Raw genomic sequence first — 24,845 nt, 5'->3', positions numbered from 1 at the left:
GGTAGTTAATTGGAGGGGAAAGATTTCTCTTGAGCTCACAGGGTCTTAATTGCCTTTAGCTCAAAATAGTCCATATGCCAAAGTGACATATTTTGATGAGACTTGTTCTAAACCCTTCAGTGTTTTTGGTTAGTACTTTGCCAGAAGCTCAGATTTAACCTTTTAAAACATATAATTTCCTAATCTCTAGACCCGATAGATAGATAGATGGTTGATAGCAAGAAAATAGCCTACACTTGTTTATTTCTTTATTGATTACATCTTTATAATGAAATTGCTGTCTGTTAAGTACTATACTTGAGGTTGAAATGGCATTATCTGCCCATTTATTTCATTTAACAATTTACTGAGTAACTATATTGTGCTAAGCACTCTGACAGGCATGGAAGATGAAATAGTGAATAAGATGGGGCCCTGCCTTGAGGGAATTTACATTCTAATGGAGGAAATAGAGAAGTAAGCAGGAAATTATGTTTAAGTGTCTTAAGTAAAATTCTGAGAGTGATGATGTGTTCTTCACTTTGCTTTACCTACTCCACTTTCTCAGCCATACCATACAGAATCAGTTATGACCCCAACCTTTTTTGGATAGCTCCTGTATATATATATAGGAGTCCTCTCTTCTGTTCCCTACTCCTCTGGTTCAGGCACACAGTATCTCTCTCCTGATCCCTCTTGCAGGCTTCCTAACCAGCCTTCCTAGTTCTTCTCCTTCCATTTTTAAAACAGGCAAAGTTCTCCTTCTCAGAGTTCTTTCTGCTCTCTTATCCAAAGCAAAACACAACTCCTCATGGCCTTCCTTGATGTGATTCAAGGCCTGTCTATCCAGGTTCATTTTCTTCCTTTCTCCCATTTCTCTTTGCTTTATTCCTCAGCAGTATTGACCTGTTTGTGCAGAGGAGGCACTACATGTTATCATTGCTCTCCTTCATAGTCTACTTTGTCTTTTTTAAAATTATTTATTTATTCATGAGAAATTATAATATATATAATATATATTATATAATAATGAGAAATTATATATATAATATATATTATATAATATTATAATATATATATACAGAGAGACAGAGACACAGGCAGAGGGAGAAGCAGGCCACATGCAGGGAGCCCGACATGGGACTCAATTGCGGGACTCCAGAATCATACCCTGGGCTGAAGGCGGTGCCAAACCGCTGAGCCACCCAGGCTGCCCTCCACTTTGTTTTCTTGAGAGCAACTTAAAGTATGTAGTGTGTGTGTGTGTGTGTGTGTGTGTGTGTGTGTGTGTTATTAAGACCTCTAAAGTTATACGTATGCTTTGATCTAGTGATTCACTTTTGGAAAATGTTTAAGGAAATGCGATGAAAGAAAAAAGTAGTTAATATTAAAATACCTATATTAGCATTTACATAGTGAAAAAGCTGTTTTAAAATAAGGCTGGGGGAATAAAGGCCATATATGAAAGACCCACAGCTAATAGCATCCTCAGTGGGGAAAAAATTGAGAGTTTTTCCCCTAAGGTCAGGAGATGACAGGGATGTCCATTCTCACCACTGTTTTTCAAGAGTACGGTAAGTCCTAGCCTCAGCAGTCAGACAACAAAAAGAAATGAAAGGCATATACAGCAGCAAGGAAGAAGTCAAACTTTTACTCTTCTCAGATGTGATACTGTATGTAGAAAACCTAAAAGACTTCACCAAAAAATTGCTAGAACTGATGCATGAATTCAGCATTTCTTATACCAATAATGAAGCAGCAGAAAGAGAATCAAGGAATTGATCCCATTTACAGTTGCACCAAAAAGCATAAGATACCTAGGAACAAACCTAACCAAAGAGGTAAAAGATCTGTATCCTGAAAACTATAGAACACTTGTAAGAGGAATTGAAGAAGACAAAAAAAAAAAAAAAAAAAGGAAAAACATTCCATGCTCATGTTTTAGAAGAACAAGTCTTGTTAAAATGTCTATACTACCCAAAGCAGTCTACACGTTTAAAGCAATTCCTATCAAAATAACACTAGCATTTTTTCACAGAGCTCAAATAAATAATTCTAAAATTTTCATGGAAGCAGAAAAGACCCCAAACAGCCAAAGTAATGTTGAAAAAGAAAACCAAATCTGGAGACATCACAATTCCAGACTTCAAGCTATTACAAAGATGTAATCATCAAGACAGTATGGTAGTGGCACAAAAAGAAGAAAAAACCCAGAAACATATATCAATGGAACAGAATAGGGAACCCAGAAATGGACCCACAACAGGATGGTCAACCAGTCTTCAACAAATGAATAAAAGAAAAAAAAAGAAAAACATTCTCTTCAACAAATGGTGTTGGGAAAACTGGACAGCAACTCGCAGAAGAATGAAACTAGAGCACTTTCTTACACCATACACAAAAATAAATTCAAGATGTATGAAAGACCTAAATGTGAGACCAAAAACCATCAAAATCCTAGAGGAGAACACAAGCAGCAACCTCTCTGACCTTGGCCATAGCAACTTTTTACGAGACATGTCCCTGGAGGCAAGGGAAACAAAAGCAAAGAACTACTAATTGACTATCATTTTTCTTCCTTTTGAAGAACTTCTAACATTTCTTGAAAGGCAGGTGTACTGATTCTCACAATATTTGTCTCAGAAAGTATTTCTCCTTCACTTTTGAGAGATAATTTGCTGGATACAGAAGTCTAGGTTGGTGGTTTTTTTCTTCCAACACTTTAAATACTTCCCTTTCCTCTCTTCTTGCTTGCATGGTTTATGGAGAGAAGTCTAGTGTGATTCTTATCAGTCTTCCTTTATAAGTAAGCTGTTTTCCTTCCCTCTGACTTCTTTTAAGATTTTCTCTTTGTCTTTGATTTTCTGCAGTTGGAGTATGATATGCCTAGGTGGAGATTTTTGCTGTTTATCCTGTTTGGTGTTCTCTGAGCTTCCTGGATCTGTAGTTTGATATTTGTCATTACTTTAGGGGAAATTCTCAGTCATTATTGCTGCAAATATTTCTTCTGTCCCATTTTCTCTTTCTTCTCTTTTTGGTGTTATATTTGTCCCACAGTTTTTGGATATTCTATTCTGGGCTCTCCCGTCCCCAGGATGGTTTTTTTTTCCTTTGTATTTTGCCACATGGCATGTTCCAGTGAGAGATGAAATGATTACTCAGAATCCAGTATCTTGGAACAGATACTTCAGATTCTGGAGGGGCTTCACCATCAGGCACTACCAAGAAGTACAGGTGCCAAGGTGAAACCCTGAATTTGGGTTGGCTATCGGTTTTATTATCGTAGAACGTGAAGTATGTGGGAAAAAGGGAAGAAAAACAACTCAAGAAAACCAATCATGAGAGGGGCAGTAGGGAACTTCATAGGTGACTATCTACACAGGTTTCATAGAAACATTAACTAGGGGGCTGTGGAGGATGGGGGAACTGACCTCAGTAGGCCTGGCTAACTACCCACCATCATTGCTGTTTTCAACATGTATTGTTTTCATTACTGACCGATGGTGGGAATAATTGGCTTTGGCCATATGCATAAAGCTATTGCCATTTACCCATGTCCCTGTTATGGTTTCTTTTATCTGCTGAGGTCTTGCTTTCTCTCTTTTTTTTATTCTTTTTTTATTTTTTTGTTTTATTTATTTATTTATTTTTTACTTTTTTAAAGATTTAATTTATTTATTCATGAGAGAGAGAGGGAGGCAGGCAGAGACACAGGCAGAGGGAGAAGCAGGCTCCATGCAGGGAGCCCAACATGGGACTCGATCCTGGGTCTCTGGGATCATGCCCTGGGCCAAAGGCAGGTGCTAAACTGCTGAGCCACCCAGGCTGCCCCTTTATTCTTTTTTTTAAAAGATTTTATTTATTTATTCATGAGCGACACAGAGAGGGGTCTTGCTTTCCCACAATATTTCAGTTTGGAAATTTCTATTGATGTGTTACTGGCATACCTTGAAGCTCACTGATTCTTTCTCAGCTGTGTCCAGGCTGTTGATGAAGCCATCTAAGGCATTCTTTATTTTATTCAGTGTTTTTCATTTCTAGCATTTTCTTTTGATTCTTTCTTAGAGTTTCCATTTCTCTGCTTACTTTACCCATCTGTTCTTACATGTTGTTTCTTTTTCCTTTACAGCCCTCGGCATATTAATCATAGTTGTTTTAAATCCTGTCTGATAAATCTAGCATCTCTGCCATATTTGAGTTTGGCTCTGATGCTTGCTGAGTCTCTTCAGACTGTATCCTTTTTTGTTTTTTTAGGATATCTTGTATCTTTTTATTGAAAGCTCAAAATGAAGTACTGTAAACTGAGGCAAATAGGTCCTTGGTGTGACTTTTTATTTGGCTAGGAGTGAAGCTAAACTTATTGTGTGCTCTAGCTATAGTTTGAGGGTGAAAGTTCCTTGAACGTCCTTGTTTTTGTCTCCCTGGTTGTCTTTGGATTTCCCCAGAGACTTTTCCTAAAGTCTGAGCTGTGTAGTTCTTCAGTTATATTTCTATGTTATCATACAGGCATGCTTTGTTGATGGGGTGGTGAGGTATGGTAAAGGGGAGACATTCTATAGTCCTGTGATTAGTGTTCACTCTTTTGGTGAGTTGTATGTCTGGGTAGTGACCCTCCCAAGTACCTCTCAGTAGCCCCTTTGCCCTTTAAGTGAGACAGGAAGGCTAGAAAAGGCTCAACTTGGGTCATTTCTCTTCCCTCAGCTTGTTTAAGCTCTGGTAAAATAGTTTTCCTGGAAAGCAGTTGTATTAGTTTGCTAGGGCTGCCTTAACAAAGCACCACAACTGTGTGGCTTAAATAACAGAAATTTATTGTCTCAGTTTTAGGGATGAGAACTCTAAGATCAAGTGTTGACAGGATTGTGGCTGTGAGAAAGAGACTGTTCCATGTTTCTCCTCTAGCTTCTGATGATTTGCTGGCAGTCTTTGTCATTTCTCAGCTTGCAGAAGCATCACCCTGATTTCAGGCTTCATTTTCTTTCTTTTTTTTTAAAGATTTTATTTATTTATTCATGAGAGAGAGAGAGAGAGAGAGAGAGGCAGAGACACAGGCAGATGGAGAAGCAGGCTCCATGCAGGGAGCTCGATGCGGGACTCGATCCCGGGACCCCAGGATCATGCTCTGGGCCAAAGGCAGGCGCTAAACCGCTAAGCCACCCAGGGATCCCCCAGGCTTCATTTTCACATGCATTCTCCCCGTATGTAGGATTGTGTCTCAATTTCCCCTCTTTTAAGGATGCAGGTTATGTTGGATTATGAGTCCACCCTACTCCAGTATAACCTCATCCTAACTTAATTAATTGCATTAACAAACTTGGTGTTTCCAAAGCAAGTCACATTGTGAGATACTGGGAGTTAGGACTTCAGCATATGAATTTACAGGGGACATAAGTCCGTAACAGCAGGTCTTGTTAAGAAGAGCAAAATGCTCTGGATGTATTTTTAAATGGCCACTTTTCTTCTCTTTGCTACTGGAAGCATGGCTGGATTTTTCTCCAATCTTCACTATGAGAACTTGGTGGCTCCTTGAGATAAAATTCATGAAAGTGTGGGAACCTGCACCCCAAGACTTGGCAACCTAGAATATTTAACTCTTAAGTTTGTCCACTCCAAATCTCTGGCATTTTGTCATTTACAGTTTAAGTTTTCCTATTCCAGTACTGGCTCCAGAAGCAGTGGTTTCTGCTCCTGGCTTCCACTCCAGTATGCTGTGATTATTTATATCTACCTGTCTGTTGCTCTCCAATTTAGGGATGACATTTTGCCCCATGACTTCAGCTCTCAGGTAGAGCAAAGAGGAGCTGTTGATTTTTGGTTTGTTTGGCATTTTTCCTGTGAGGATGGAAGTGTTAACTTTCAAGCTCTTTACATGCCAGACCAGAAACTAAACATCTTCGTTCTCTGTATGTTCAGAATTATATGTGGATATCATTTTAAATTTATAGTAGTCTGACCCAGCATCAGTTCAAAACTGTTTCTGAGAACAGTTTAAAGAATATTTCTGTGGTGGGGTCACAAAACTGCACCTTTTTTTCTCCAGTTCCATCCATCACTTTGGGGAGAGAATGGTATCACATGTCTCATCCAGACCTGAAAATGCCTCAATTTAGGTATTATGCTGAGGTGGCAGGACGTGTACCTATCCAGCCTTTCTTTTTTTTTTTTTTAAAGATTTTATTTATTGATTCATGAGAGATACAGAGAGAGGCAGAGACACAAGCAGAGGGAGAAGCAGGCTCCATGCAGGGAGCCCGATGCGGCACTCGATCCCAGGACCCTGGGATCATGCCCTGGGCCGAAGGCAGATGTTCAACCCCTAAGCCACCCTGGCATCCCCCTATCCAGCCTTTCTTTGACTTAGGCCTATCAAGACAATTCTTGCTAGTAGGATTACTGGCAGATTTTAGTGTTAAGGAGAGCTTTGCAGTGGGAAAAAGATACACACTGCAAATAACCTCAGAGTTCTTCTCATTACCATTATTAATAGTGGTATTTTTTAAAAATTGTTTTAGCTTACCCTGTAAGTTTTTATGAGTTTTTAATTGAAGTCTGTACAGCATTGGAATGACCCAGATACTCTTTGTACTTGATAAGGTTATGGAGCTAAATTAATTTTCTATGAAAATCATTAGGCTCTTATTTCTGTTAGCTTATAAAAGCCATTTTTCTGCTTATGTAGGAGAACATTCAAAACAATTCAGTTTCTTTTTTTGTGACTATCAGAGAGATAATAACAATTCTATTAAGATTTGGGGAGGACATTTTGACACTTGAGACTAGGGAAATGGAGAGTGAACAAGTCCCCCAGGAGATGTGGCTTACATCTGCTATTACATTGATTTGATGTAGCAGAATCTTTGCTGTGAGAATGGTGCACTTGTTCGCTTTGGTGTGAGAAGGGAGTGCGGCTGTTCTGTGGGAGGCATGCTGGAGTTCTGCAGGATGTTGAGGGCTATCTGGGAGATCTGTGCTACTGCATACTTTCTTGTGACAGGACAGGTTTCCATCCAGTTTGTGGGACATTGCTATTGGTACAGTTCCATATACATTTTGGAAGTATTGTCTTTGCTACCTTTAATAATCACACTTAAAGTGCTTTTCGGGCAGATTGGAGTATTCACTGGTTTTGTTCAAATTACATGGGATTACATTGTGGCTTTTTTCTTTTTTATAGTCTATGATATTTTAATAGCAATGTATTGGGGCAGATGGTAGCTATACCTGGGGTGAACATAATATATAAACTTGTCAAATCATTATGTTGTGCACATGAAACTAATGTAACATTATGTGTCAATTATACTCAAGCAAAAAATAAAAATAAAAAAATCAGTACCCAGGAATCCTGTCATCATTGAAATTAACATTGTGCACTTTCATTCTCTCTTTTTTTTTTTTGTCAGCAGTTGTATGCACATCTACATATGCATTACATACACAATTCATACAGCTATTATACTATATGGGCAAATTAGATCCTGTGTTTTTTGTTATATTTGATTTTGCTTCTATCTTAGCTTTTATCTAAAATACCAACAAGTGCATGAAGACTTCTTTTTTTATCTGAATTTTATTATTTATGTATTTATTTATTTATTGTATTTTTTATTGGAGTTCGACTTCTGATCAAGTGGCAAGGATGAGCTATGATTTAACTTTGCCTTTTAACAAACCCTTATCCAAAGGTACCAACTGACCAACTTCAATTCTTGATCAATGTATCTGATTAGAAATGCCATACTTGTACCATATGACATAATGTTCTATGTATAGGTTTGCCCATTGCGGCTTTTTTTTTTTTAATGGAGGAGGGGCAGAAAGAGGAGGAGAGGGAATCCCAAGCAGGCTCCATGCCCAGTGCAAAGCACGATATGGGACTCAGTCCCACAACTCCGAGATCGTAACCTGAGCCAAAATCTAGAGTTGGATGCTTAACTGACAAGTCACCCAGGCTTCCCTACATTGTGGCATTTTTAACATGGAATGTATATAGAAAGCTTAGAAGTTCTGCCTAACGACTTTGTAAAACAACTTGAGAATGAAAACTACATGGAGAATAATTGTCTTTTCTCTTGTGTGTTGTGAGTGATATATTTGAGTTCTCAGTCTTAAAGGTACCAAGTAGGGCATCTGGGTGGCTCAGTCAGTTAAGGGGCTGCCTTGGGCTCGGGTCGTCATCCCAGCATGCTGAGGTCAAGCCAGAGGCTGGCTCCCAGCTCAGCAAGGATCCTGCTTCTCTCTCTCTCTCCCCACCCCCAGCTTGTGCTCTCTCTTGCTCTCTCTCTCTAAAATAAATCTTTAAAAAATAAATAAATTTTTTTTTAAAAAAAGGTACCAAGTAGTCATCAATATGCCACCACCTGGATTTATGGAGATGAGCAGGGAATTTAGGCAATCAGGATTTAGGCTAAGCTGAGGTGGCCCTAAATTGTCAAAATAAGTTACAAGGAGATTATGAAACTCTCTTTCTCAGAAATCTCAAGTAGTCTCTACTAGCCTATTTTTGTGCAATGTTTAGAGTGAAGAAGAGAGACTAGACCAGACTTTTTTCATCCCCATGCAACATGTTTTCTTTATCAAATATTTTTATGAAAATTTGAATTTTAGAGTCATTTAAATGATGTAACTTATTCAAAACTGATACATAGTTTATCCTCCCCTAGAAATAGCCAAATGTACAAGATCATAATTTTAAATTATTTTCACAACCTGAGTAAGGGTGGATGTTTTCACCAACCTGAATTTTTGTGCATGATTGGTATGTGCATGTATTTGACAAGGCCTATATATGCTTTCTTTTAAAGCTGACAAGAGAAAAGTTGTGTATGCCTTGTAAAATTCTACCTTTTATATATATATTTAAGTGTTCATATCTTAGAGTCAGTGCTATTCTTTTTTTTTTTTTTTTAAGATTTTTTATTTATTCATGAAAGACACACACACAGAATGAGAGAGAGAGAGGCAGAGACACAGGCAGAGGGAGAAGCAGGCTCCATGCAGGGAACCCGACATGGGACTTGATCCCAGGTCTCTAGGATCACATCCTGGGCTGAAGGCAGCGCCAAACCGTTGAGCCACCCAGGCTGCCGAGTCAGTGCTATTCTTAAAGTAGAAATGCCCAAAAGAGTAGATAAGGTTTAAGTCTAAAATACATAATTTTGATACATTAAAGTTAGCAGTGGCAAAGCAGGTAGCTAATAGAAAAGTAACAAGTAGCTTTGAGAAATGGATATAACAAATTGTATTTATGTGTAAGACTGATAAGCAGCAGTCAGAAATGGATGTAAATTCATTGTTACTCTATTTATTAAAGTTTTTATTATGTTGATGTTGACTGATCATTTCCCCAGCAGCCATATTATTTCCCTCAGAAATGAATGCATCAAATCTATTCGTCTGAGAGATTTGCTTGCTTTAATGCATATTCACATCTTCAGTACTTGCAAAGAGTTTTGTAAATAAATGTTTTAGAAAGAATCAAACACTGGGATTCAGTGGCAGATGCTTATATTTAGTCTTAATTTGCTCCATAGTCTTGCATTTATGAGACATATTAACAGAAGTCTGATGAAGGTAAAGTATTAACACTATCTACCAATGTGATATAAACATCTGAAAAGAACACTGACTCATCTTAACATCAAGGACCATTGATTAGCATTCCCTTTTTTCTTTTACTGAGTATTCTATTGAGACAAAACCTTGATCCTACATAAAGAACCATCATTTCCCTTTGTTGTCATGTACATTTTCTATTTTGTCCATGAAGAACTTTCTGACAGGATTCATTTGTAGCTCAATCTGACTGTGGAGTCATTGTCCTTGTAATTTTCACCCCTCTATCCTGTATTTCCCTTTTTCTGAAAGCAATCCAGTACATTGTGGCCAGTCAATTCAGTTCAATGCAGTGTATATTTACTGAGTACTTATTTATTATGTGCCAAGACTGTGTGAATGCTGGAAGACATTGAATGCCACACAGTCTTTGCTCTCAGAATTTATAGTGTAGTTGGGACATGGACACTTAAAAAGGTAATTTTCAAGTTCTGCTTTCCCAGAAGATAATTTTTGTGAAGAACTAAGGTGATAGTCTACATAGGGAATAACCAGTTACTTAGCAAATACTGTGTTAAAGCAGTTACGAAATGCAAAAGAAAGAAAGAAAGAAAAAAGAAAGGAAACTTGATCTTAGAGATTTACAGCCAATTTGAGGACACACTGAATTAGCCCATCAGCAAGTATTGACAGCCTCAAGCAGCAGAACTTAATTAATGTGTTCATCACTCAACCTCTGGTCAGAATGGAGTGTCACAAGACTCTTCTTAATTTAGGAAAGATTTCCTATCTCTAAATATAATTCCTCTTTCTGTAACTGAAGTTTCTTATGAGTAAAAATAGGAGTACTATTTACCATCATTTGTAGAGTATTTTTAACCTCAGATTGATCTCAGTGGAGTCCAGAGATTCCCGCCTGGGACTGTTGGTGTGTTGCACATGTGTTACAGTTGTGCCTGGAGACTCATCCCCTCAGCTCTTGGGGCAGCCATATCTCCCTGTGACCAGTCTTACTTTACTCTGATAAGCCATACCAATACCATCCTTCTCTGTGTGCCATGATGTGAGAAAAGCTGGGAGGTGTTGCTTTAAACCATCTGCCTTCACATTTCTTCGACAGGCTAGTTTCCTAAGCATTTTTGTATCTTATTAACCCTATTCTGATTCTTTTTATATAAGGAGCTTTAGTTGAGGAGTCATAAAGAGAAGATAGGGCTCTCAGAAGGAACGGACTTCTTTTGAAGCTACAGAGATGATTCTTAATTCTGTAATGAGCAGTAGTTGATTTTCTAAATAGTTACTTTTGGCCACTGGTAATTGAGTGTCCACCATGATAAAACTGATCCTCTTATTTTTCTAGCTTTTTTTTTTTTTTTAATTCAGCTGTATGCCCAATGTGGGACTTGAACTCCCAACCCCAAGATCAAGAGTCACATGCTCTACCAACTGAGCCAGCCAGGCACCCCAGTATCTCTACCTCATGTGGACATTGTGAATAATGGGCTTTCTGAATAGCTGATATAGTAGACCAATGAACACATAAATATTGTGTATCCTACTACTCGTCCATTTTTTAGATTTATTTTAACAACACCTAAATAATTAGCCCTTACAACATGCAGGGCACTGTTGCAGGCTTTAGGAATTCATTAGTAGGAAGATACCTGGTACCTAGCCTCTGAGAGTTTATAGTCTTTAGATAAGAAAGATAAATAAAGATAATAAAGCTGTATTAATTAAAATTTACCTCTGATGAAGGTAAAATATTAACACCATGATGTGATTGGTGCTGTAAGGGAAGTATATAGTAGGGACATTTGTAAAGACTGGAAGGTGGTTTAATATAATAATGGATCATTGTTTAATTTTGTGTCTTCTAGAGCAGCAGTACAACTTTGGTATTTATTTAGAGGAGCTTTCACAGAATATCATTTCCTTTATTATTCAATGTAAACTGAGTACTGTTGTGATTTAGATTGTCTCTGTTATAAAACGTGGTTTACCCTAACAACTTAAGTAACAGAGTCTTTTAATTTACCACTTACCTCACCAGAAGGTAATCTTGGTTTCAAGGCTTATATACTTACTTGTAACCATAATTATAGATATGGTTAAATAATGCTTCTCTCTTGCCGTTTTTGTTTTCAGGGAAGGTATTCATGTAAATCAAGAATTGCTGCAGATGTCTCCCTGTGTTACGGAGCAGTTCATTGAGCTGCTATGTCAGTTCAGCCCAAACCAGGTTATAGAGACACTGCAGGTCCTTGAGTGCTACCGCCTGGAAGAAACCATCCAGGTAAGGGCCACCTGGGTGGCTCAGTGGTTGAGCATCTGCCTTTGGCTCAGGTCATGATCCTGGGTTCCTGGGAATGAGTCCTGCATCAGGCTCTTCATAGGGAGCCTTCTTCTCTCTCTGCCTCTCTCTCTCTGTGTCTCTCATGAATAAATAAATAAAATCTTTTAAAAAAGGAAGCCATCCAGGTAAGACCAAAATGTGGAGCAGACAACAATAAACCGTCCTAATCATTTAGCAGTTTAAACATGTGCAAAAGGACGCGCATATATTACAGTACATGGCCCCCAGGATTGAACCCATATTGTCTGACTCCATAGCGCATGGTCTCCATTGCTCTGATAAACTGCTTCCGGTGTCCATCATTGTTATTAATCAGGTTTCACAGACATGCTAACCAACACAATTAGCCTAGAGGAAGGAATATAATAAAAATATTAAAAGGAAAAACCAAGGTCTTATTTGCAGACACTGATGGTTAAATAGTCCTGTTGTGCATAAGACTTAGACTCCGTGGCAGTGGATAGCCTTTGCCCAGTCATGGCCTTGAACCCCTTCCCTTGTTTTCTCCTGTTTCCAAATGAGAAAGACTGTGTGCACATGTGTGGATGCGTGTGTGTAGATATACACACATACATATTCTAATCTTTTTTTTTTTTTTTTTACATATTCTAATCTTAAGAGGCTTGAATTAAAATTTTTTAAGCTACCATTCTGTCTCCTTTCTATTACTGTCAATACACATGAGACAGGAACCTGTATTCTCTGAACCATCTCCTGAACTATTCACACACTTTAAAAATTTTATTTATTTATTTGAGAGAGAAAGAGAAAGAGATCACAGGCAGGACAAAAGAGTAGAAGGAGAAGCAGACCCTCTGCTGGGCAGGGAGCCCAACGTGGGGCTCCATCCCAGGAACCTGGGATCATGACCAGAGGCGAAGGCAGATGCTTGACTAACTCAGCCACCCAAGTGCTCTAAAAATTTTAAATTGTGAAATATTTAAAATAGAAATGTGCAGATACTGAGACAGAACATGGAAGACTCCTAACTCTGGGAAATGAACTAGGGGTGGTGGAAGGAGAGGGGGGCGGGGGTGACTGGATGGCGGGCACTGAGGTGGGCACTTGACAGGATGAGCACTGGGTGTTATTCTGTATGTTGGCAAATTGAACACCAAAAAAAATAAATTTATTATTTAAAAAAATAAAATAGAAATGTGCAGAATATCAAATATATATATGTACTCACCAATCCAATTTTATAGATGTTCACATTTTGCCATACTGGCTTCAGATCTTTGTTGTTTGTTATAGAAATAAAGCACCCTTTATTTGTCAGTTCCCTTCTCTCCCTGAGGTCACCACCAACCTGAAGATGGAAAGTGGATCATTCCCATCCATGTTTTTTATTTTTCTTATATATATAAGATGTACATAGCTATGAAATGGATGATATAGTCTTGTATGTTTTTAGAATTTGTATTAAGAGTATCATATAGTACATATCCTATTGAAAAATATTTTCATTACATGTTTTATTTATCAAATTTATATATGTAGATCTAATTCATTCATTTTAATAGTCATGTAATAACAATTGAATGAATATGCCAGTTTCTTTCCCTATTGATAGACATTGGTTTTATTTCTATTCCTTTACCATTATAAACAATGCTACGTTATACTTCTTTGTACCAATCTCCTGTGCCCATGCGAGGTTTCTCTAAGTAATTATCTGGAAGTGGAATTCTTAGAGTAGCTTATTCTACTGTTACTGCCAAGTTGATCTGTTTGTTTCTATTCTCATTATCAGTGTTTGGTATTTGCAGTTTTCCCACATTTTTGCTGATTTCTAGCATTTTTAGGCTTTTTTTTTTTTAAGATTTATTTATTTATTCATGATAGACATAGAGGCAGAGACACAGGAGGAGGGAGAAGCAGGCTCCATGCCGGGAGCCCAACGCAGGACTCGATCCCGGGACTCCAGGATCGCACCCTGGGTCAAAGGCAAGCGCTAAACCGCTGAGCCACCCAGGGATCCCCCATTTTTAGACTTCTTAATTTTTGACAGTGTGATGGATATCATTGATTATTCGTGACATTGAACATCTTTCCATATGTTCAGTGACTCTCTTGATTTTCTTTTCTCTGAATTATCTGTTCATATCATTTGCCCATTTTTCTACTGAAGTTTTGCCCTTAACAATTTGTAGAAATTCTCATTTCTGCATTTCTAATCCTTTGCTGATTTTATGTGTTGGAGATGCCTTCTTCCAGTCTGTTGTGACACATCTTTTAAATTGATTTTTAGTGACTTCTATTTTTAAGTTATCAGTCTTTTCCTTTAAGGTTTAAATTTGTGTGTGTGAGTTTATTTCCTTTTCTACTTTGATGGTATAAAAGATATCCTCTTATGTAAGTTTTATAGTTTAGCTTCTTACATTTAGGCTTTTAATCCATCTGGAATTTATTTTTGTAAACAGATCAGGGGAGGGTTTATACATTTTTTTTCCCTGTGTATAACCAGTGGTCTATGTGGTATTTTGGTATCCTTATACTGATTCATAATGCCATACTGCTGTATACCAAACTCCCAGATAGACATGGCTCTATTTGTGGGATCTGTTCTGTTCATTTGGTCATATCTTTCCTTATACCAATACCACATATTTTAATTAATATAGCTTTATAATAAGGTATATTATTTGAAAAAAAAAAAAAAAGGTTTCCCTCATTCTTTTTCTTTAAATTCTGTGTCTGTTCTCAGGCTCTTACTATTCCATATCAAATCAGTTTCCTTTAAAAAAACTACTTATGGGATTTTGTTGAAATATGTACATCGAATTTATTATATATGAATTCAGAAAAGATTGACATTTTGCAATGTAGAGTCTTCACATTCAGGAACCTGGTTGTCTTTTTAAAAGCCTTTTATGCTCTCTAGTTGAGGTTTCGATAACTTTTATATGTTATACAAGATTCTTGCATATGTTTTCTTACATTTGTTCCTAGATACTTAGATTTTTTACCAATGTGAAAGTTTTTTAAATGACGTCTTTTTTTTATTGCTGCTGCATGTTACTAATTTTTGTACATTGTTTTGTATCAAAAAGAATCTGAATTCTTCCTTCATATAGTTTCTAGTTTTTTTATGACATTACTAACTTTCCAAGACAAGTAGTTTTTCTTTTTTTTCTTTTCAATCTTTCACTGTTTTCTCTCTCTTATCAGATTCTAGGAGCTATATATTACTGTATAGAAGCAGTGACAGTATGCATCCTTCTTGCCTTGTTTCTGATTTAAAGGGCAATGTGTCTATCATCTTACATTAAATATAGTGTTTATTTTAGGATTTTTATAGTTTTTATTAAGAAAGTTTGATTCTCAATTTGTGAAGAGTCTTTTGTTTTTGTTAATAATTGTTACTGCATTGGGGCACCTGGGTGGCTGAGTGGTTGAGCATCTGCCTTTGGCTCAGGTCTTCATCCCAGGGTCCTGGAATTGGGTCCCACATCAGGCTCCCCGTAGTGAACCTGCTTCTCTCTCTGCCTATGTCTCTGCCTCTCTCTGTGTCTCTCATAAATAAATAAGTAAAATCTTAAAAAAAAAAAAAAAAAGGATTTTTACTGCATTTTATCAAACATTTTTTTTTTTTGTATTTGAGAGGATCATATGTTTATCTACTTTGAACATGTTAACTATTTGTGCCTTTTTTTCTTATTGCTAAATTTCTTATTTTACTTTATTGGTCTTTTCAGAGACTATGTTGCGGTTAAACTCTGTATTGTTTCTCCTTTGTTTCTTTTCAGTAGTATTGTTTTCTGCACTTACTCTCTTTCATTTATCTTCTTAGCTTGTTTGATATTTCTTTTACTTACTAGAAACTCTTAGTTTATTGATGTTTATTAAGATCTCACAAGTTGATATTTTGTATTTCATTGCCATTTTGTTCTAAATATTTTCTGATTTATATTATTCCTATATATGTGTACATATTACCTTTTCTCCAGTGGATATACTCAAGCATGTAAATGACAATTTTAAATTAGTGAAGAAAAAAGTGAATAAACATTCTTTGGTTAGAACTGCTAAATTGAGCGTCAAGATGGGCCACTTATAAGACTAGAAGGTAAAAAATTTCCTATTATACTAGACAGTAGTGTACTATTGAGGTGTGGATTTATTTCTTGTCATGTAGTTTTCGGCCTTAAATAGGATCCACAAACAAGATTTGTGAACAAAAATCTTTATCTTTTCTTCTTTCCTAGATTACCCAAAAGTATCAACTTCATGAAGTCACTGCCTATCTATTAGAAAAAAAAGGAGATATTCATGGTGCCTTCTTAATAATGCTAAAGGTAATATTTTACTATATTTGCTTTGTCATGTTTCTTTCCAGCCCTCTCTATTCATCAACTCATCTTTTTTTATTGAGATATAATTGATATACGACATTGTGTAAGTTTTCATCTGTCTTTAATTTCTTGTGTGTCAGAGTAAGTTTTGGCAGTACTAAATTTTACCACTGAATATTTTTATCATGACTAGAGTTTAGTCATTGACTAAAACTCAACATTTCTTTTTCATGTTTTTTTTAAAGTGAAATTTACATTCAGTAAAGTGCACGTGTTAAGTGTGTCATGTGCTGAGTTTTGACAGATGCATGCACCTATGTCCCTAGTCTCTAACAAGATAGAGAACATTACCTTCACCAAAAGAAGTTCCTCATACTCCTTCACACTCGGTATCCACTTCTGTACCCCCACACATAACCACTTCTCTGATTTTTTTCACTGTCCATTCATTTTACCTATTTTATGCCCTCATATTAATGGAATCCTCTAGTGCTACTCTTGTATAATTCTTTCAGCATGATACTTTTGAGATGTATCAGGACTTTGTTTCTTTTATTGCTGAGTAATACTTAAGTGTATGAATATATTATAGTTTATCCATTCTCTTGATGATTGATACCTGGGCTATTTCTAGTTTTTGGTTATTAAGAATCTACCATGATCTACTCTTTTTTTTTTTTTTTTTTTCATGATCTACTCTTGTACACAAATGTTTTCATTTTTCTGAAGTTAATACCAAAGAGTAGAATTGTTGGGTCATAAGATAGGAATAGATTTTGTTTTGTAAGAAATTATCAGACCTCTTTCCAAAGTGGTTATTCTATTTTACGTCCCTTCCAATAATGAATAAGAGTTTTAGTTGCTACACATTCTCACCAACAATTGGTGTTCGTTCTATCCATTTTTCACAAAAATTTTTATCTACTTTTTAAATTGTTATAAAATGTATATAACAAAAATTTTACCATTTTGTTGGCACTAAGTATATTCACATTGTTGTGTAGTCATCACCACTGTCCATCTCCAGAACTTTTTCAGCTTCCCAAACTGAAACTCTGTACCCATTAAATAATAACCCCCTCATCTCCTTCCCCCCATCGCCTAGCAACCACCATTCTTTCTGACCCTTTGAATGTGATTACCTCATATACGTGGAATCACACAGTATATTTATCATAAAGTCTTTAAGTTTTGTTGTGGCATATGCCAGAATTTCATTGTTTTAAGGCTGAATGATACTCCTTTTTTTTTTTTTTTTATGAGAGACACAGAGAGAGAGAGAAGCAGGCTCCTAGCAGTGAGCCTGATACAGGACTTGATCCCAGGACCCCACTATCAAGACCTGAACCAAAAGCAGACACTCAACACTGAGCCACCCAAGCATCCCAATGATACTCCATTTAATGTATATGCCACAGTTTGTTTATTCATTCACCCACTGATGGGTACTTGGATTGCTTACATACTTTGACCATTGTGAATAATACAGCTGTGAACATGGGTGTACAAATATCTTTTCAAGACCCTGCTTTCATTTCTTCTGAGCATATAACCAGAATAAAATTACTGGACTAAATGATAATACTATTTTTAATTTTTAAAGAACTGCCATACTATTTTCTATAGCAGCTGCATCATTTTACATTCTCATCATCAGGGCACAAGGGTTTTAATTTCTCTACATCTTCTCCAACACTCGTTATTGTCTATTTTCTTTTCTTTTAATGTAATTAATTAATTAATTAATTGGCATTTGATTTGCCAACATATAGTATAACACCCAGTGCTCATCCCATCAAGTGCCCCCCTCAGTGCCTGTTACCCAGTCACCCCATCCCCCCACCCACCTTCCTTTCCACTATCCCTTGTTTGTTTCCCAGAGTTAGGAGTCTCTCATGTTTTGTCACCCTCTCTAATTTTTCCCACTCATTTTCTTGATAGTTGCCATTTTAATGGGTGTGAAGAATTTAAATATTGTCATCTAACTAAGGATTAGAGAAATCCTATTTATATATATATTTTTAAAGTTCCATATTGGCTTCTAGTTTTTTTTTTTCTAGCTATGTAATCACAAAACAGGCCAGGAAGAATATTCTACAGAGACTTTGCATAGGCTCTCAACCTCTTTTTTTTTTTTTTTTTAAGATTTTATTTATTTATTCATGAGAGACACAGGCAGAGAGAGAAGCAGGTTCCATGCAGGGAGCCTGACATGGGACTCGATCCCGGGTTTCTAGGATCACGCCCTGGGCTGAAGGCAGGAGCTAAACTGCTGAGCCACCCAGGGATCCCCTCTCAACCTCTTTTAATGTATAAATTACCTCTACATCTCTTTTTTACTTGCACTTTATTTATTGAAGGTACTATGAGTCTATTCTTAAAGGATAAATAAAAGTATTCCTGGCATGGATGGGGGAAAGAGAGGCAGGATACCCTTGCAGGGAATAAGACCATCATTTACAAAGGCATGGGAATACAAAGAAATATGAACTGCTAGGAGAGAAGCTAGCAGCTTTGTTAGAGCTCCACTATCAGTGTATAGACAGGCCAGGCTAGAAGCAAAGGCTGGTCCACATTTGGGAAGATTTTATAGGACACTGTAAAGAGTTAGCACAATTTGTTGTCACACAGGATCAACTAAAGGTTTTTAAGCAAAAGAACTGACATGATGTTATTTCATAAAGACTGCTCTGGTAACTGTAGGAGGATGGGATTACCTACAAAGAAGGGGGAGGTAAAATTTGGGGAGGAAGCATAGAGTACTTGCAAGGCTGTGTAGTACAAATATGAATCCAAGAGGCTTTTGCTGGGGGTAGTGGTGGTGGTAGAATGGGGAGAGGATTGGATTTGAAAACTATTGATCAAAATTTGAATATGGTATGGAAGGAATAAGAGGGAGCGGTTAATGAAAGTTGTATGATTTTTAGCTTTACTTTATTAGCTTATAACGGACCTCAAGAAGAAAAGCATATTTGGAGTAGAAGGGATATATTAAGGTCAGCCTCAGTGTATATTAAGAAGCCTTTGAGGGCAGCCCAGGTGGCTCAGCGGTTTAGTGCTACCTTCAGCCCAGGGCGTGATCCTGGAGACTCGGGATCAAGTCTCGTGTCCGGCGTGATCCTGGAGACTCGGGATCGAGTCTCGTGTCCAGCTCCCTGCATGGAGCCTGCTTCTCCCTCAGCCTGTGTCTCTGCCTCTCAATCTCTCTCTCTCTCTCTCTCTCTCTCTGTGTGTGTGTGTGTGTCTCATGAATAAATAATAAATAAAATCTTAAAAAAAAAAAAGAAGAAGAAGAAGAAGAAGCCTTTGAGGGGCACCTGGGTAGTACAGTCAGTTAAGCATCCAACTTGTTTTTGGCTTGGGTCATGATCCCAGGGCTGTGGGATCGAGTCCCACATGGGGCTTCTCGCTCAGCAGGAAGTCTGCCTGAGTTTCTCTTTCTTCCTCTCCCTCTGCTGGTACCCCCCTGCTCTCTCTCTGTCTCTCTAACACAAATTAAAAAAAAAAAAAAAAAAAGCAGCAGCAGCCTTTGGAAAATCAGTTAAGGCCTTGTAAGGATCTAGTATTTGGTAGAGCAGTGGACACTGCCAGTTACATAGAGCTGTCACATATAAGGCTGTGCCCTGTGCTCTGAAGACAGACATATATTCTTTTATTCCCACTCACTCCTTTTTCTCATAGCCCAATGTGAATTTTATTCGTTTACTCAAAGTCTGGATAAATCCTCCTCCTTATCACTGTGCCTAGAAAATGTCACTGATGACTGTATGATGGTACAACAGAAGCAGAAATGAGGCAGGATAAGTGACACTTGATATTTGGGTCCAATACTGCTAGCTATGCTTTATATATAGGCAAGAATTCTCTTCTGAATGACAGTAAGAGACCATTTTTCTTAACCCTGTTGTTTCTTCAGGTTTTTCCTTTAAAATATGTTAGTTCAAATATTTGTGGATTAGATAACAGTGTTCTTTTTACCGCCTGCATTTTTTTTTTTTTACCTCCTAGAGGCTACAGAGCAAACTTCAAGAAATAACACATCAAGATGAAAGTAAGTTCTTGAGTATAATTTATAATTATTTCTTCCCATGGACTCTGTGTTTTAAAAGATATTGTCTAACAAACTGTTTTTGTTAAATAATAATTACAAATACTTTAACACTGATTCCAGTTTCAGCTGATTTTCAAGAGCTCATAATAGGAAATCATGTAAACCATTGTGGTTTTTGATGACAGTTGTCAGTGGAGTTCAAGGTATAGAAAAGTAGGCACTTTTCAGTGATACTGATTTTTCTTTTTCTGTTCCAGTTTTTGGTTATATATAAAGTATATAACTAATGTCCTAAAAATTACTAGAACATACTAAGCAATAGCAAATCAGTTTCTAATCAGTAATAGCCAGTGTTTCTCTAATAAATTTATATAATTTTTAGCACAAAGCAGTAAAACTTGACAGTGTAGAATCTTAGATGGCCTTGTCACAGACAGATAAAAAATCCCATTGTTTTCCTTGATATTTTAGAAAATATTCATTTTTTTAAATTGTGGTAAAATATATATAACACAATTTACCATTTTAACCATTTGTTAAGTGTACAGTTCAGTGGCATTAAGTACACTGACACTGTTGTGCAACTGTTCCCACTATCCTTCTCCAGAATTTTTTCAACTTCCCAGACTGAAATTTTGTGCCTGTGAGACAATTACTCCCCTTCCCTGCCCCCAGTCCATCCCTGGCACCTTCCGTTCTCTTCTCCGACTTCTCTGAGTTTGATGAGGTGCCTTATGTAACTGGAATCATCCCACATTTGCCCTTTGCTATTTGGCTTGCTGGCCTAGCACAATGTCTTCACAATTTCTCCATGTTGTAGCAAGTGTCAGAATTTCATTCCTTTTTTAAAGGGCTAAATAAAATTTCATTTTATGCATGTACCACATTTTGTATCCTTTTGTCTGTCAGTGTACACTTTGGTTGCTTATGACCATCATGAAGAATACTGCTGTGAGCATGCCTGTACAAGTAGCTTCCTGAGACCCTGCCTTCTTGTCTTCAGGGCATATCCCCAGAAGTGTTATTGCTATATTAAATAGTAATTCTCTTTTTAATTTCTGAGCAGCTGTTACACTTTTTCCTATAATGACCATATCATTGTATGTTCCTATCAGCAGTGCATAAGGATTCCAGTTTGTCTAAGCCCTCACCAACACTTGTTCTTTTCTGTTTTCTTGATAGTAGTCACCCTCCTGGGTGTGAAGGGGTAACTTATTGTGATTTTGAAATGCATTTTCCTATTGACTAGTACTGTAGAGTATCATTGGTTATTTGTGTATCTTCTTTGGAGAAGTGTTTATTCAAGTCCTTTGCCCACTTTTTCAATAGGATGATTTTTTTTCACATTACTGAAATTTTCAAAATAGCTCTAGCAAAGTTCACTTGATAGGTGATTTTATATTGTCCTACCTCTTTAACATATCAGCACATTTCTTAGATACCCTTGACCCACACATTTCCTTAAACTCTTTTACCCTAATTTTCTATGAATTACTTATTTATCTGTGTTTTCTATAGTTAGGTCCTAGGTGATAGGGTCTGTGTTGTATCTGGATCATTTTGTATTATATGGCATCTTTTTGGAACCTCGGTAAACAGTTGGTTGACCTTTCCATGTTTAGTTCAGCTAAACATTTAATTATGATTTTTGTACTGTCAGCCTCTATTCAGTCAGTTTATGTTAGATTTATTGCATTTATGATATTTTTCTTGTTGTTAGAATAATTTTTACAGATATTACATGAGATTAGGGGGAAAAGAAGAATGTTTCCCCAGAATCACTATAGTGTTTTGCAAGTGATAGTGTAGAGAAGCCAGTTCTTTTCATTTAAATATCTTTGAAGATAAATTTCTCAGTAATAGTCTTATGTCCACTATTTACTTTCATATTTAATTTTCTTGTGTGGCTGATAATTTTGGAGGATTTGCTAATTGCAAGACACTATGCCAGTGTGGATTATACACAGATGGCTAAAAGACAGCCCTTACCCAAAGAGCTATAGTCTTGTGAAAGAGACAGATATGTAAATAAAAATTTTGGATGCTGGAAGAATCAAGTATTATAAAAAAGATACAGTGAGAATGGCAAAAGGTTGTGAAAAATTAGGGAATGATTTGTAACTGAAGAATCAAAGATACTTTGTGGAAGATGTGACATTTGGAGTAAGACTGGAATGACAAATAAGAGTTTGATAGGAAAAGCAAGGAAGGGATCCCTGGGTGGCGCAGCGGTTTAGCGCGTGCCTTTGGCCCAGGGCGCGATCCTGGAGACCCGGGATCGAATCCCATGTCGGGCTCCCGGTGCATGGAGCCTGCTTCTCCCTCTGCCTGTGTCTCTGCCTCTCTCTCTCTCTCTCTCTCTCTCTCTCTGACTATCATAAATAAATAAAAATTAAAAAAAAAAAAAAGGAAAAGCAAGGAAGAGGAGTCTGGGCTGAGGAGAACATGAATATGACAGTGCCTGGCCAGGAACCTCAGGCTGAGAGTGCAGTTGTGTTAGAGCATAGAGGGTGAGATGAGCCAGATGGTTACAATGTTTACTTAGGGTCAGAGGTTTACTTATGTTCTATTTTTAAAAATTTGAAGCCTTTAATGATTTTTCTGGATGGGACTGACTTGTCTTGTGACAGTGTAGAAAAGAATGAGAGAGGCAGGCTTTAGAAGTCAGAAGTTTAATTAAGAGGTTGTTTTTGTAGTACACACGAGGTGAAGAGCACCACAGGGTAAGGGCATGTGAGGGCCTGGAAGTAGAATCAACAGAAGTGGCAATTTATTTGGACCTGTGGGGTTGGGGGGAAGGGAGCTTCAGGGATGGTGAAGATTTACAAACTGACCTAGAGATGACAATTTCATTAACTTAGTTTAGGAAGGGGGAGGAGCAGATTTAAAGTGACAGAAATGGGTTGGGTGTTGCGCATATGAACTCAAGGGCCCTGCAGGACCTCCATGTAGAGATGGAAGATCTGAGAGCTTTGAGTCTGTGGGAAGTTCACCCTACAGATTATGAAAAGAATAAGGGCTGCAGGTGTATATTCAGAAGTTATTAGCGACGACCTGGAGTTGAAATCAAAAGAGGAACTGAAGTTTTTGAAAAATAAAAAGGAGGGGGCCTAAGATAGTATCTTGGAGGAATACTTACATCTCTCTAAGAAATAGAAGGAAGAAGAAATGATAGAGCAAGAAAGGTGAAAGGTAATCTTTCTGCTAAGTAACCCACAAACAGATGATCAAGGCTGTTCCATGGCTAAAGGATATTAAAATGTGACGTATGATGTGCTTTATATGTCCTGTCAATGTCAGGCATTTACATGGGAACTCCTGTTGCACAAAATTATCTGCTTGTAAGCTAAGCACTGGTATCATGCTTATGGAAGATTACATAGCACTAGTTTTCTATCATGTAAAGAAAAAATAGTTTAATTTTTTACAGAAGCTCTAAGGATTATCAGTAATATATCCTTAAGTGTTATTAATAATTTTTTGAATCTACAGAATCCAAAGAAGATCTTTCACTGAAGGATGTTGAAGATACCATGGTAGAGACAATTGCCCTTTGCCAGAGAAATTCACATAATTTGAACCAGCAGCAACGAGAGGTAGGAGAATGACTCCTTAGGCATATAAAAGTCTGTTCTGATCTGAAATTAGGAGTTAATCCTATTTCTGCTGCCCTTTCAGCCACCTGAGCTTAATTCAGCTGAATTTTAATCACTGTTTAGTGCTCCCAGGAGTATAAGCCTCCTAAAGTTATTGTGAGGAGTGCCTGTCCTCTTTGTTCTGACAAAAGGCTTTATGTTCCTAGATCTGGCTGTGCTGCAGAATTTAAGCGCATGAATACTAGATGTCCTTGTTCCCTCTGGACTGAGATTTTGTGTATTCTGTGTAGTGATTCTGTGAATGTGTCGTCATTTATCATCTCTTCTATCCTCTCTGGAGGAAAATGAGTATGAGGAGCTGGAGGGAAACCCTCAGGGGATACAGAGAAAACTATAAGGGGTCAAAGAAGGCTGTGATGTAGTTTCTCAACCCTGGCTGCACATTACAGTCACTTGGGGAGCTTTGAGACAATCCCAGCACTCAGGCTGCACCCCAGAACAATGAAAGTCTCTGGGTTGGTACCCAGCATTAAAGCTTCCCAGAGGCTTTCACTATACAGCCAAGGTTGGAACCAGTGCTGTAACAGATTTCCAGACTGCCAAAAGGAAGAGCACAAAACTGAGGGAGGTATGGCTGAGCACCTGGTACAGGTGGGAGTTAAAGCAGTGAGGCAGAAACTAAGGGGGCGAGATGTTATTTGACAGCCACGTTCTGCTACAGTTTTCACAAGTAAAGCTGCAGCGTGATATGGCATCATAACTCTTGCCCCTCCAGGCTGCAGCCTCTCACTTGGCACCACCTAGCCCCTTTCTCTTCCTGAGTTTCTGAAATGGGAAGTGAGGCAAATTTTTGGTATATTTTTAGTCATACACATTACAATGAAAATAATAAAGTTTGGTTTTTTTGAGTTGGGTAAATTTCTACTTTACGTTTTTGTCAAGGATTTTTTTAAGGCCATAAATTTTGAAAACCCTTTAGAAAATAAATTGTGTACAACAAGCAAATTTACATAATA

The 24,845-nt window shown here is 37.4% G+C and overlaps 1 protein-coding gene across 5 annotated transcripts in view; it reads left to right on the top strand.

The window, feature by feature from the left end:
* VPS8 (VPS8 subunit of CORVET complex) overlaps positions 1-24,845 on the top strand; it is a 248,815-nt gene that overhangs the window by 154,424 nt on the left and 69,546 nt on the right. For all 5 annotated transcript variants that reach the window (XM_026007303.2, XM_072752535.1, XM_072752534.1 and 2 more), the window contains exons 36-39: positions 11,680-11,827; positions 16,096-16,185; positions 20,191-20,233; positions 23,726-23,829. In XM_026007303.2, the coding sequence (XP_025863088.2) occupies positions 11,680-11,827; positions 16,096-16,185; positions 20,191-20,233; positions 23,726-23,829 (385 nt within the window). The remainder of the gene's footprint in view (positions 1-11,679; positions 11,828-16,095; positions 16,186-20,190; positions 20,234-23,725; positions 23,830-24,845) is intronic.

This window comes from Vulpes vulpes, chromosome 3 (genome assembly GCF_048418805.1).
Source record: "Vulpes vulpes isolate BD-2025 chromosome 3, VulVul3, whole genome shotgun sequence".
Taxonomy (NCBI): Eukaryota; Metazoa; Chordata; class Mammalia; order Carnivora; family Canidae; genus Vulpes; species Vulpes vulpes.
The sequence above is the reverse complement of the archived record's forward strand: the minus strand, read 5'-3'. Positions and strand labels throughout refer to the sequence as shown.